Genomic DNA, 14,684 nt, shown 5'->3' with positions numbered 1-14,684 from the left:
GGATTCCGGATTCCAGGCCTGGCCACCCAGCCCCCATCTGGGACCCCAGCCCAGAGCCCTGGGGCCCCACTCTCCAACCTGGTTCCACCTCAGGGGAGACTGATTCAAGGAATCCTGTCCTAGGAGCGTGAGCAGGAAGTGGGGGTGGGGGGAGCGGCCCTGTGCTGGGTCCCGGCCCGGGGGCCCGGGGGCCGGGGGGCCCGGGGGCCAGGGGCTGCCTGCCCGTCTAGGTCAGCCGCAGCTGCAGCCCGGGCCTGGGCTGCTGAGTCATGGGGCTGCTGTCTCCAGGCCAGGACCAAGGCGGGAAAAGCAGTGAGGCCGGACGCCCCGGCCCCTAGAGGGCAGGCAGGGCTCCCCGGGGACGGAGGGTGGCCAGCCTGTTCCTTAGCTCTCCCAGCAGCCCCTTCCCCACGACCAACTCCGGACCCTCGGTGCCAGCTCCCAGTGTCCCCACCCAGCGCAGCTCTCAGCACAGCTCTGGTGGAAGCCTGCGCGTGCGCACACACACATACACACACACACATGCACATGCCTGCACGCTCAGGCAGGCCAAGGCCCTCAGCCCCTCTGCTGGTCGCCCTGTCCCTGGAGCTGTCCTGAAGAGTTCTGGCATCTGGGGGGTGGGGTTGGTCACTCCTTCGGCAAATTGTCCCTGAGGACCTACTATGTGCCGGCCCCTGGGCTAGCAGCTGTGACACAGCAAGGCAGGGGCTCTGCCCTCAGGGAGCCAACAGAGACAGCAAAGGAGACAAGTCAGCAAAACAGTGATGAGTGCCAAGGACAGGACAGCTGCTAGGTCACGGGCATGCCAGGGCAGCCCTGAGTGGGGCATCTAAGTAAATACCTGAAAGAAGACAGAGGCAGCCTGAAGCCTGTAGAATTGAGACCCTCTTCACAGGCAGCAGGTGCAAAGGGCCTGCAGCAGGAGGAAGCCTGCCCCAGAAGGCCCACAAGGATGGAGCAAAGTCAGCAGAGAGAGGGTGACCAGCTTGTGCTGGGCCTCAAGGCCTCGGCAGTGACCTGGCCTTGGTGCTGAGTGCCTGGTGAGCCCCTTTCTGACATTCTTCTCCTAGGGCCTAAGCGTGGCTGGGGGACCGTAGGTGGGAGGCCGCTGTGCCATCCAGGAGTTGCCGGCGGCTCAGCCCGGGGCCACGGCTGTGGGGGTGGGGAGGGGCGTCCGGAAGGAGGCACAGATTTCGGACGCATTTGCTGGGTCCCCGGGCTCTGCAGCCTTCGCCGTGCCGGTGCCTCTGGGGCCGGGTCAGGTAAAGGTGTGAGCGGAAGGAGCCCCAGCGTCACTAGCCTGACCTTTGGCTAAGAAGGGAGCCCCCCGAGAGGCGCAGACAGGGGGCGTCATCCGGCGGGGGTCTGCGCGGGCCTGGGCCCAGGAGACACCGGCGACCACGGCCACTGAGGGCAAAGTCGAGAGAGGGCTTCGTTCGTTTTGCTGTGGGGGATGGGGTGTCTGCTGCGGAGGGAGGGCCATGCCGGCCGTTTGGGGAGGGGCCGACCTGGGCGGGTGCTGGCCGAGGGGCAGCCTCCGACCGCAGCTGGACCGGCCGGGCCAGGGAGAGGCCTCCTTACCCACAGGTCCTCAGGGGGCAGAGCGGAGAAGGAGGTGGGGCTCTGGGGAGGACAGCGGACGGCGGGCAGTGAGTGGACCCGCAGGGGGCTGGCGGGTGGGGTCCGGGGAGACCCCTGGGCTGGACGCGGCCAGGGAGCTGGGCGGTGCGTGGCCTCGCTGAGCAGCCAGGCAGAAGCGATCCCTCTTGGAAGCTATGGGACAGGGAAGGTGGCAGAGACAGTGGAAGGACAGAGGGGTTCAGTCAGGGCTTGGTCTTGGGGTCAAGGACACATTGGAATCGGGGTCCCAGGAGCCCCCCCACCTACAGGAAGGCTCCGCCCAGGAGAGGAGTAAAAGAGACAGAAACCTTCACCGAGAAGGGAGGGTTATGGCTCCAAGGTTGACTGTGAGCCCCTGGGGCAAAGAGGCGGTGGCGGGAGCAGAAGGGCAGGTAGAGGCCACATGGAAGGGCCACTGCAGAGCACAGCCTTGGCCACGGCCCCAGAAGACCGGTTCCCAGAGCAGACACCCCCCAAGTCCCATGAGAAGGACCCCCATGTGGCCACCCCGAGGAGCCATGGGACATGTTCCCACAAGGCGACCTCAAACCTGTGTTGAGTTGAAAACAAGGAAGTGGGGAGCCACGGAACCTCATGTCACCGTCTGCACTAAAACCTGCCCACAGGGACTCGGCGCCGCGCGCACGAGTGGGGCCAGGACCAAGGGCCTGTCCCTGTGCCGCCAACCTGGTGGGGGGAGGACCCCAGCAGGGGGTCCTGGTCAAGGGGACGCTTTCGCCTTTGAGGGACAGTGTTCTCGAAGAGCCCTTGTGCCGCACAGAACCTGGCAAACTGTCATCTCAGGACAAGGACCACGTCCAGGCAGAGCGGGACCCGGGGAGAGGGCCCTGCGGCCGCTCGCCTGCAGGCTGAGGCCGGTTGACGGGCCGCAGCCGTTGGGGACGAGGCCATGGGGCGTGTGCCACCAGGGAGCAGCTGGGGAGGCTGCTGCGAGTGTTCAGAGAGAGGATGTGGCCCCAGGCTGAGCGGGGACAGTGCGAGTGGCCCGAGAGAGCCATGCATCAGGCTGGGGGTGGCAGCCAATGTTGAGGAGCAGGGAAGTGGTCAGAGGCGTCCGTGAGGTGTTAGGAACCCAGGGGACACACTGGGGCCTTTCACAGGCCCAAGGGGCTGTCCAGGGGAGCTGGACCCTGCCCCCAGGAGACCCAGCCACAAGCTCACAGACCCCCATTCTCAGACACGATCCCCCACAGCTGCCCTACGCTGCAGGATGGACTCACAGTCCCCTCCCTGTTAGGCCCAGAGTCACCCAGCCAGTGAGGAGGCACGGATGCCTGGCAGTGCCCTGCTTTGGGAGGGGAGATGTTAATGTAGGTGATACCCAGGCCGGCTACTAGGCAAGGAGAGCAGGGAGGAGCCGGCAGGCGGACCAGGAGGAGCAAGAAGGAGACCCACCCCCGGGCCCAGGAGAATGAGAAGGGTCTGCGGGCTGGGCAGAGGACTGGATTCTTCTAGGAAGTGGGGCCGGCTGGTGCAAAGGTCCTGAGGCAGGGAGAGTTATGGTACATCCAAGGAACTGGAAGAAGCCAGCCTGGGGCATGAAGGGGCAGGGACTGAGGTGGACCCAGGACACCGCGGAGGGGTCCTGTGGCCAAGGCAGGGCTGTGTCTTTATCCTGAGAGCAGTGGGGAGACCTATAGGGGTTTCATTGGGGGCAAAGACAGGCCGTGAGGACCGAGAGGAGGCCCGTTGGCCAGGGAGAGCTGCAGGGAAGGCGAGCTGAGCGTCAAGGGGGCACTGCTGGGTGCCCAGGAGGCTGGCGGGCTTGGTGCCACGGCGTGGGGGTGTGGGGGTGGCCGGGCCTGGCCTGAGAGTCCAATGGCAGATAGAACCCACCTGCCAGCCGTCACCGGGCCTGGTGTCACCCTCCCGCCCGGCCCGGGGCTTGGCACTGGCGGCCAGGCACTCGCTGGCTCCAGGTACAAAGTGTTCTGCCCAGCGTGCCCCTGGCGTCCGGGATTTCGAGGCCCGTCAGAGGGGCAGTGCAGGAGGGGAGGCGGGGGGAAGCCGGTGCCGGTGGGGCCTCCCTGCCGCCAACACAAACACGGCTTCTCGCTTCCAGCCTCCGTCTCCAGGCTGCCCTACATTCCCGCTCGCCCGCCGCCCCCCCCCCAAGCAGGGCGGCTGCGTCGGCCCGGCCTAGGGCTGCCGGACGTGGGCAGGGCAGGCGGCCGCCCCTGCTTGGCCTCAGTTGGCAGGACCCCCCGGAGGCCCGGCTAGGGGTTGGCCCGGCCTGCCGGGGAGGCCCGAGCCCCCCCCAGGCGTCTCCCGTCTACCCCCCGTCCACCCGTCTGGTGGCTCTGGGTCTTGGCCCCACCTCCCAGCCTCCTCTGGGGTCCTCTGACTCTGCCGCTGACCCCCCCCCATGTCCCGGGAGCCTTCTCCTCCCTCAAGCATTACCGGAAGTCCACACGTAGCCGCGGCGGCAGGGCTCGGTGGGGCCATGGATGTGTGGGCCCCAAGGGGGGCCCGGGGGGAGGGCAGGGGGCTGAGGGTCCAGGAGTAGGATCTGTGTCGATGGACGCAGCACACGCAGACTCTGTGGGGCTTTCATCCCGGGGCAGTGGAGGTGCGGGGAGGGGCAGAAAGAAGCAGGTGTGAGGTCTAGAGGAGAGGCAGATGGAGGCCAGGGTCTAGGAGGCAGGTCAGTGCTTCTGGTACGGAACCCGGGGAGGCTTCCTGGAGGAGACCACAGAAATATAGATGAGCTAAGGGCACTTGCCATGTGGGAACCCGGGAGGGTACTCCTCGTGGAGCAGAAGCAGGCACAGATGCGGGGGTGCCGAGGCTGGGGCTGACATGGTGGGTGATGGGCTCGGACCCCGTAGTGCCCCACAGCCACCAGAGTGGGCCGTCTGTTCAGAGCTCAGAGGACAGACCTCTCCCAGTTCTGAGCAGAAGAACGAGATTCCTCAGACTATAGGGGCCAAGGGCAGAGGGTATTGTCCAGGGGAGCCGGTCCATGCTCCGCCCCTCGCAGCCTGTCCTGCCGGCCCCCCGGGGCAGGGCCAGCGAGGCATTTCGCCTCCAGAAAGCGTGCACTGAGAGCTGAGAGCAGAGTGGGTTATGAGGCCGCCATGACTCACGTTTTCGTGGGGACCGCGAGGTAGCTGGAGACACAAGGAGCTTAGCGCGTAGAAAGGGTATTTCCGCTCGGTGGGGAAGAGGTAGGTTATTCGGCAAAGTGTGGTGCAGCGATGGTCTGTCGCTCAAAATCAGTCCCACGCCGATCGAAGATTTACGGATAAAGTATAAATCAAAAAGGCACCAGGAAAAAATGTTTCAGCATTGGAATGGGGAAGCATTTCTGTGCACACTCCGAGTGTGCACAGAAATCTAGACACCGTAAAGGAAAAGAGAGATGACTCGCACTCCGTGAAAAAGCAAATGAATAGATAAGATTTTTGTGCAGCAAGACAAAGAGTAATAATTATGATTGCCATCAACCACTGCACAAAACAAACAGCACGCTAGGGAATCACATTTGTGATGCACACGTGAAAGGACCAGCCTCCTTAATATACAAAGAGCCCTTGTAAATCAATGACAATGAAAAGGCCTGGCCAGCAGTGTCAGCCAGGGAGAGAGCCAGCACTGGGCCTGTAGGACCTCTGCCCCTCCTGCCTGGCACTGGGGCCCCAGGGGAATGTCGGGGGGCCTCACGTCCTCATCCAGCGAGTATTCACAGAGCACTAACTCCACCCCACGTGTACTTACCAAGCACCCACTACATGCCAGGCTCCGGGAGACCGTCTAGGGATACCACAGTGACAGCGTGGTTGAGGTCTGGCCTCAGGAGCCTTCGGGGAGTGGAAGGGGCCACGAGCAAGCAAATCAGCAAACAAGGACATTTGGGAGGTCATGGGGCTACAGACAGAACGGTGCGCAAAACAGTCGGCAGGCTCCTGCCTGAAAAGGTCAGGGAAGGTCGCTCTCAACATGTGAGTGGAGTTTCTACAACGTGGTGGCAGAGGGAAGAGCAAGTTCAAAGGCCCTGGGGCAGGGTCAAGTGGGATGTGTGTGCTCGGGCTCTGAGAGAAGGGGGTCTGGGAGGACTGAGTGAGGGGGCTGCAGATTACATTGCACAGGGGGATGCCCCCGCCGGGAATTCTGCAGAGGGCGCTAGCTCAGGTCAGCGTGGAGCAGCTCAGCCTAGTAGCTCTCCAGGCCGAGTGGGAGAGAGCCGAGCCTGCCAGGGAGAGGAGACCCAACGAGACCCAATGATGCCGGCGAAGAATACAGGCAGCCTGGGCTAGGTGTCAGAGAAGGAGAGGAGAGGCGTGGAATTCAGGGCATGCGCTCTGGGGCACCAGGGCACCATGGGAGGCCCACACCAACCCTGAGACGGGAGGACGGGGTTGGGTGCAGTTCTCTCCGTGACCTGCTATGCTGAGATGCATGTGGGGGGAGGCGAGGTTCCGAGGCCTCGGGGAGGGCACAGAGCCAGGGCTGAGACTTGGGGGTGTCTGTGCAAAGGCAGGTCCTAGGGCTGGGTGCAAGCGTGGGCCAGGTTGTGCTGGCCTGGTGAACACAGGTGCAATGATCCTGAGACCCGGGGCCACCGTCGGCCTGAACCAAGGCAGTGCTGAGCTCCCTGAGACCCAGGCATCTGCAAGGCAGCCCCTGGGCAGGCAGGTGTCTGCAGGGCTGGTAGAAGGCCCTTCTCCCTGTCATGGTGCTCTCTTGGAGGGAAGCATCCTGCACTCCTGAGGGGTGGTCAGTGAGGGCCAGTCGGCAGTAGGAGGCCTCTGGAAGTGTCTTGGGATAGGGTGGCACTGACTGGGTCCTCAGCCATTTGGTCACGCTTTGCAGAGGACCCAGCTGAGACACGGCTGACCTCGGCAGTGGCTCGGTCCACCTGCCACAGCGTGGCCTCCTTCCTCCCTATAGCCCAGATAGCCGGACATGCAAGGGACAGACACTAGGACAGGGGCCTTGGTCTGTGGCCTCTGAAAGATTCATCTAAGCAAAGTGCCAAGTCATCAACCCCACCGTGACACCAGTCCCGGGGCCAAGACACAAGTGGCTGCCATGTTTGCTGCCCACTCTGTGCTGAGGCTCAACCCTGGCCTGGACTTGGCCAAGCAGGGCCCTGGGAGACAGGCAGAAGGACATGGATTGGTGACCACAAATCCCTGTTAGAAGACATTGGCCCCTGACAGAGCCCCTCGCTTGGGGTGGGGTTCCTGCTCAGCCTCTGAGTTGCTCTGTCCCAGCAGCATGGCACATGCAAAGGCCCAGGGGCCTAGAGGTCCTGGTAGACCGGCTCACACCCTTGGCAGCTCCGGGAATGATTTAGTGGTTGGTGACTTGTGTAAAATCACACCTAGGACAGCTCATGCATTCTCCAGCACCAGTCTCCCATGGCCCAGAAAGGTCAGTGTACACCCGCAAGCACCGTTCCTGCACATGGCGGTGGTCTGCGCCACACATGGGCACCATGGAACACGTGCTTGCGGGAATCACTGAGGACTGTCCATGGGACACTGCATGGGAGGTCCATGAGTGCCAGACACTGCTTCCAGGGTTCCTGCGTACTTCCAAGCCTCGCAACCACCTGCTAAGGGAGGCTCCACCGGCCTCCCTGCAGGTCACGTGGGCAAACAGGTTCAGGGAGGCCAAGGGACTTGGCCAAGGTCACCAGGCTCAGACAGGACCCTGGGCAGACCCTCCGGTGCCCGAGCCCTCCTCCGCTGGGATCCGAACCTAGTGGTGCGCAGCCCTCCCGGTTCGCACACCCCCAGAACCGCCCCCAGGGGCCCCAGGCCCACCTCCACCCCCTGCGGCTCCACGCATGCGCACCCGGTCCTGTGGCCGCCCCCTCGGCGATGGGTGCGCGGCGGCTGTCGCGGGATGGAGAGCTCCAGCAGGGCCGCAGGCCTGGGACTGGCAGTAAATCCTCCGGCGCTAGAAACACGGTTGGTTTTTCTCCAAGAGCTAAAGCACTAAAACAAAGTCATAAACACAATTACACCGTCTCCTGCCGTAAATTAGGACGTTATGAAGCGCTGTGATCTATTCCCACTCATACCCAGCTCCCTAAGACAGCCCAGCCCCACCAGCCCTAACGAAAGGGTGATTTATGGGTGCTGTTGTCAGCTTCTTGCCGTGGGGGAGGGGAGCTCCCAAGCCCCGAGGAGTCAGAGGCCCAGCGCCAGGGGCGGACCGCGGGCTACATGCGCACTCCAGGCCGGCCAGGCTGCCCGCTGGGCAGGACATCCCAGGACAGCTTGCCCCAGGCAGGCCGACAGGCACCCTGCACCCCCTCCCCTTCCCTGGGGGCCTCTGGAGTCCAGCTGCTGGGCAGCGAAGCACTGGCTCGGTCCGCCCCCAGGTGCCGGCAAGGAAGGGCAGAGGCTCGGGGCCCCTGGAGCCTGACTGCAGTGAGAGACACACACACACCAGGGTCTTGGGGAAAATACGGGCTGCTCTTGGGGGATCGGTGGGCTGTGGCAAGGGAAAGAGTTGACCTCAGGTGGGTGACGCTGGTGAGACCGTGGGGGGTGGGGGATGACGGATGCCTGCGGCAGCAGCCGCAGGGACAAAGGCCACCACGTGTACCAGCCCAGCGCTCTGGAGTGGAGCAAATCAAGAGGGTGGAAGGAAGGGAGGCCAGAGAGCCAAGGGCGGGGGGCTGGGGGGCACGCCACGGACCACGCAGGGCGGGGGGCGGGGGGGGGGCACGACGCGGACCACGCAGGGCGGGGGCAGGGGGGCACGCCACGGACCACGCAGGGCAGGGGGCGGGGGGGGGGGGGGGCACACCGCGGACCACGCAGGGCGGGGGGCGGGGGTGGGAGGCACGCCGCGGACCACGCAGGGACTCAGTCTTCTGGCAATAGGATGACTGTTCAGGAGGGTATGAGCGGGACAGCAGCGTGACCCATCATGTATTTGGAAAGGCCTGTAGAAGCACGCTGGGGAAGGCAGGGAAGCTGGCTGGCGGGCTACTGCACCCATCCCAGCAAGAGAGTTTGGTTGCCTCGTCTGGACTGGGCCATGGAGGAGTCCCCCAGGCTCTGCCGACAGACAGAGCACCAAGCAGGATGCTGAATTTGGAGCCTTTTTCCGAGATGAAGAGACTTCAGAAGGAACAGGATGGGCCCAGAGAGGTGGGAGGACCTAGCTGGGGTGCAGGAGGCTGTGTTCTCACAGTCTGAGTTCAGCCTGGGGCTGATGGGCAGGTCCTAGGTGCGTCCTTGACCTGAGCCTGGCCCAGAGGTCCCATGGACAGCGGCCTACACCTGTCACACAAGGGTGCCCTGTGGTCATGGTCAGCAGAGAGGGCTCTGGGCAGGCAGAACTCAGACGGAGCCAGTGCTCCGTCTTTGTGGCTTCTCTCGGTGGGCACAGGTGCTCAGCGTCACCCACATGGGCTGGCAGGCACAGGGGGCAGTGGCTATAGGTCCCTCTGACCCCCACTGCCCTCCCTGACCCAGCAGCAGCTTTCAGAGTGAAGGCCAGGGGCCATGCCCATAGGAGGGGGGCACGAGCATGGCAGGCTATGGGGACAGACAACTCGGAAGTTCTGCGTAAGGGGCCAGGACCACCTCCTGGAATCTGCTCACCGGCCCCGCGGCCCAGTGTGGGGGTCCCCCCTCTCAGACCAAGCCCTCCCTGGGTCCAGCAGAGCCCAAGACTCCCCCTTGGTGTGTCCAGGCTCTTTCACGGGACGGGCACACACACCCCTATACGCCAGTTCACTCCTGAGACCCCATGTCCTGCCCTGAGCTGGGGCTTCTGCTGAACTCTGTTTGGAGGGGTGATTCCACACTCAACCACTAGACTTTGAGGACTGCTGGGGCTTTGGGGCCCTGCAGAGGGGAGGTGGGCTTCTGTCCTGAGCTCTGCAGCACAGGGCTCCCTCCTGGCCTGGCCAGAGATGGCCCCGGGGACCCCTCCCATGAGCCCCTCCTAGACCTGCCCCCAGCTGTGTCTCCAGCGACCAACCAGAGGCACAGCCGGAACTCGGCCACATCACCCACCTGGTGGATTCCGACGGCAGCCCTACGGCACCCCCATAACCCGGCCCTTCAGTGTCTGTGAAAGGGGCAGGGGCGCCAGGGAGAGCCAGGCCCTGCAGGAGGGATGGGGAGTGCAGGGGAGGGTGAAGCGAGGGCAGAGCCAGCGAGCAGACGCACACAGTGATCACGGCTGCGTCACCAAGCGTGTCCCCGGTGTGCGTGCCAGGGTGTTGCTACCTAGGGCTCTGTGCTCCTGTTCCTAGAAGCCCCCCAACTCCCTGCAGCCCAGGGGGCCCAGGACAGTCTGCAAACAGGAGGGCTCAGGGACCCTGCAGAGGGCTCTAGGGTGTCCCAGGAGGAGGTTCCGCCCCACCTCCAGACGGCAGCCAGCAGGGACCCAGGAGACCACGGGTGCCTCCCTCCAGCCCCAGCGCTCCACGTCTCCCCCCGGAGCGGCCAGGGCCATCAGCAGGTCGAAAGCCAGAATCAAGGCTGAGCAGGTCCTGTAAAAATCTCGCTTGAAAGACTCTTTTTCAAGATTTTCTTTTGAAAACAAATTCATAACCACATCACACAGGCGCCCCGTTGCCTCGGGCTTGATCGCCGGCCGCCCGGGGCCCTCTCCCTAGCTGTTAGTCTAATTGCTTTTTTCTCCTCGGAGGCCCGCGTGTGTCGTCTGTGGTTATTAATCTGGTGAGTCGAGGCGGGGAACAAGGGCCCTTTGTCGGCCCGTCCTTTTAGTCTCTATCAGATTGCCAGGAACCGTGAGGTCCGCGTTCCCCAAAACTGATCTGCCCTGTGGCTCCGGGAGCACCGTCGTGGCCCAGCGCATGGGGCTGCCATCCCTGGGCACCCGCCAGGTGGGTGCCCCTCTTGGCCACTGGGGTTTGGCCACGGAGCGTCCCCCCTACGTGTGAATGGGGGGGAAGCACCCTGCGCTCAAGCGGAGAAGCGAGGGGACAAGGTCACCTTGGGGGTCATCTCTCTGAGAAGGGGCGGAGCGGGTCCCAAGGCCAAGCAGGAGCGACCCACCTGTCCCGCTGGCTGAGGCCCTCCTCAGCCCCCAGGCCTGAGGGAAAGAGGGAAACCCCGGCCAAGGGGCTGCCGAGGGGGTCCTGGGAGCAGAAGCGTGTCTGAGGGGGTCGGGGGCTGCGGGGCGGGTCCATGCACGGCCCACTCGGGGTGCTCAGAGCCGGCAGCTGAGCCCAGGGCAGCCCTGGGGGGACGGGGCTGGCACTAAGTGTGACCACCAAGCTCTAGGAGGGGGCCTAGCTCTGGGAGGGACAGGGGACGGCCCGGGAGGGGTCCGGAAGGCTGGCCCCCACCCCACGTTCACCACACCCCTGCCTGCCCCAGGACAGTCCTCCGGACAGCGCCGTGGCAGGACCACAGAGCCTGTCCCTCCGCCGCGCCCAGCCACCCCCGCTCCTCCAGCTTCCCAGCCACACTTCTGTTTCCTTTTTATCCGGGAACACCCTGTAAAGGCTTCTGTGCCCACTTACACATCTGGGGGCCCCAACAGATGTTCCAGTGCCATAGAGTGAAAATTTATGAAACCACAAATGCTCTTCTGTAACGTGTTCCGTGCTCTAATTAATGCCAAACCGACCGACGCCCAGCAGGGCCGGCGCAGTCGAACGACACCCGGCCGCACCTGCACAGGCCTCCGTCAGAGTCACTGCTGTGCAGAGCCTGAGGAGCCCAGGCGACCTCCTGGGGGCCTCCCAGGGCGCCCACGGGTGGCAGAATGAAGGGACCCCAGGGGGGTCTCGGGCCAGGAAGAGGTATGAGGTTTAGGGCCAAGTCCCCGCACCCCATGCCCCCTCCGGCCTTGCTCACTGTGTCCACCCAGCCTTCTGAGCTTAACTAGGACCCCACCCCACCCCGCTCTCACCCCCTCCCACGACCAGCTGCCCTGACCCCTCCCCGCCTGACACACGTGTCTTCCCAGCACAGGAGCCCAGCAAGGGGGGCTTGCAGGGGTGCAATGGTAGAGCCAGGGGTCCCAGCTGGTGACCAGGCACAAGGCCCTTCTACTCCTGGGGCCTCAGGGTCTGTGTCTGTGTCTGTGGTTTGGAGTGCATTTCTCAGTTTGGGGGCTAGGAGAGCTGAGGGGTCCCAGGCCCCCCCACCGAGCCAGACCAGAGAAGTCCTACACCCCTTCTCTCGATGGCCTGGGCTCCCGCGTCAGATTTATCTGGGAAAACAGAGGATCAGGTCCCTTGGGCCCGGGTGCTGGGGCCTCAGATGAGCAGCTCTCCCAGGGGGCCTGAGACAGGCAATTCTTATACCCAGGGCCACCAGCAAGGAGCAGAGACTGCACCAGCCTCAGCCCTGCAAAGCTGGGGAGATGCGTCGCCTGGCAGGGCACGGCCCCCCCCCCTCCCGCCCGGCCCCCATCCTGCCCTGCCTGACTCGGGATAAGGGACTCCTCCGCTTCTCGGGAGAGAGCCCTCTTCGTCTTGTTCCTGCCAGCCTCTCCCCTCCCCGCCCCTGCAGCTCAACATCTGCAGTGGGCTGGAGGGTTGGCGGCGGCCACACCCACCTCTGGAGCCCACCGCCCTGGGGACCCAGCTCCTGACCTCCAGCCCTCATGGGGCTGAGGGCCACTCGGCCCACCAGCAGCTTTTCCCGGGCGGTGCAGCCAGCCCCCAGCTCTGCGTGGTCCTGGGGAAGGGGCACTGCAGCCAACAGTGGGCCCAGGGGTGTCCCAGGGAGCAGGCTGGCCCTGGGCAGAGCCCTCAGGGAGAACCGCCCCCCCACCGTCCCGAGGCCGTCCCGTGCTCCAGGGGCCCTTGGCAGCTGCAAGAGGGCCTGCTTCGTTCCCTGATGCACACAGCGACCCTCGCTCCGGACCCCGCAGGCCTGCAGCTCGCGGTCTCCGCACTCCCTGCCCCAGCGGCCCCTCGCTTGATAGTCCCCTGCCCTGGGTTCTCCCAGGATGCCCTGCACTGCCCCAGGCTGCCTTCAGGCCCCGCACTCCCAGCCCCGCACCCCTCCCCCCGGGCAGCGGCTGCGGGGGACACGTCCCCTGGCCCCAGCCCATGCTGCGCCTGCGTCTTCCAGTCCCACAGGGTGACCCCATCTGCTCCATCGGCAGCCCCAGTGTTCAGAGCGGGGCTGGCCACAAGGCCAGAAACAGGGCCTCCTCGGCCTGACCTCTGGAGGATGGGTGGACGGGTCCGGATTTCTGGCTCCCTGCGAAGACAGTGCTGCTGCCGCGAGGGGCAGCGGGGTCAGCGGAAGACGGACCCCACCCTACGACCCTCGAGCCCACCCAGCAGGAATCACGCGCTCCACCTGCGGTGGGGGGGGGGGTTCTCCGCGGACACACACACACGCACACAGGGCCGCGCGCACCCACACACTCGTTCCCCGCACACACACAGGCCCGTGCACGGCTCCCGTGGGCAGGGACCCTGGGCCCGGCTCCCCGGCACCTCCCCGGCCCCAGCCCTCAGCGGGCGCAGACCCAGCGGCATTACGCACCCGCGGCCCCTCCTCACCCGCTCCTGTCTCCGCAGGTGACCCAGCTGGACCAGAGGCTGGTGCTCATCACCGACATGCTCCGCCAGCTCCTCTCCCTGCACCAGGGCGGCCGGCCGGGCCAGCGGACCCCCGGCGGGGGTGGGGCCCAGGCGCCGCCCCCCTGCGGCTCCCTCAGCCCCGAGCTCTTCCTGCCCAGCGGCGCCCTCCCCACCTACGAGCAGCTGACTGTGCCCCGCGGGGACCCCGATGAGGGGTCCTGACGGGGGCTTGGGACCCCAGGCCTGCAAGGGCAGGGCCGGAGGAGTCCAGTTCGGCCCAGCCCACCTCCCACCTGGGAGGGGCGCCCCCCCAGGTCACCAGCCCCTCCCTCCTGGGCCTCAGACCCCCCCATGGGCCACGCCGCCCTGAGAGGCTGTGCCTGGGGAGTCACGAGGCCTCCCCTTCCAGCCAGCGGGTACTAGACCTCGGCTGGGTTTGGGGGCCTCCTCTCGGCTTCGAGACCATGACCCCCACAGGATCCGTATGGCAGTTGGGACACAGTGGCAGGGCTCAGTCTCGACCCCGGGGGGCCGGGCATCCTAGGCGCTTGGTCCCCGCATGTACGGCTGACAAAGCACAGGTGTGAGCAGGCCCCAGGGGGCCTCCTGGGAGGAGACGGAGGACAGTCAGGACAGGGTCTGTGGGCACCCACCCTCAGCCTCGAATCTAGGACCCAGGGAGGAGGCAGGCAGGGCAGGGCAGGCCCAGCCCGTGCCACACCGAGGGTGCCGGCGATCCAGGCCCGGGCCGTGCTCTCCACCTGCAGAGACTGGCTCAGAGGCCAGGTTTATGAGGGACCCTGAGGCCACCACCTCCAGCAGAAGGGCCGGCCCGCCATGGTGCCTGTAGTGCTCCGCGGGGGTGGACTGTCCCCCACTGTGGACCGGCAGCTTCTCCCACTGACCCCTGCCCTGCGCACAGCCCCCACTGCAGCTCCCCACCGGGTCCGGGCAGCTAGAAGGCTACCAGAACTGTCCCGTCCCCCTGGCCGGCTGCTGAGCGTGGGACAGGCGTAAGGGGGCGTCACAGTCCCTGCACGAGACGGGGCTCCTCCTGGGCATCTCAGTTCACAGAAATCAGAATAATTTGTGGTGATTTGGAATCTGTGTTTTAATGAGTTTCACGGTGTGATTTTGACCCTTAATTGTGGCGCTTTTCCTAATAAACGTGGAGTCACGGAGCTGGTCTCGGGCCTGCACTTGTCTTGATTCTCGAGGGAGAGGACCATCTTCGGGACAGCCCTGTCCCGTGGAGACACACCCCCAGCTTTCGCCTCGCCGAGTGCCCGCGCTGCCGTCTGCACCGACCCAGGGAAGGGGAGGAGGCCGGAGCCCCAGCTCTCCGGGAGAGGACCCCCGCCCCAGGGACCCGGAAGCACCTTGAGGTCCGGCGGTCTCTGCCCCGGCCCCTAGCCTGCACCGAGGCCAGCTCTGTCCACAGAGCCGAGCGGAGGGAGAGAGCGCGGCCAGGACCGAAGGCCTGCCCTGCGGCCTTTGCTCCTGTGGGCGCCTCTTCCGGCCCTCACCCCTTCACCACTACCCGAGTCAC

General features: G+C 65.2%; 1 protein-coding gene across 1 annotated transcript in view; it reads left to right on the top strand.

Moving 5' to 3' along the window:
- KCNQ1 (potassium voltage-gated channel subfamily Q member 1) overlaps window positions 1–14,321 on the top strand; it is a 307,094-nt gene extending 292,773 nt beyond the window's left edge. Inside the window, exon 16 of the mRNA XM_082749162.1 lies at window positions 13,133–14,321. Within this exon, the coding sequence (XP_082605288.1) occupies window positions 13,133–13,357 (225 nt within the window). The 3' untranslated portion in view covers window positions 13,358–14,321. The remainder of the gene's footprint in view (window positions 1–13,132) is intronic.
- Window positions 14,322–14,684: the final 363 nt, after the last annotated feature.

Source organism: Mustela nivalis (assembly GCF_964662115.1).
Source record: "Mustela nivalis genome assembly, chromosome: 9".
In the NCBI taxonomy this organism is placed as follows: domain Eukaryota; kingdom Metazoa; phylum Chordata; class Mammalia; order Carnivora; family Mustelidae; genus Mustela; species Mustela nivalis.
Note: the sequence above shows the minus strand (reverse complement) of the source record. Positions and strands in the feature narration are given on the sequence as shown.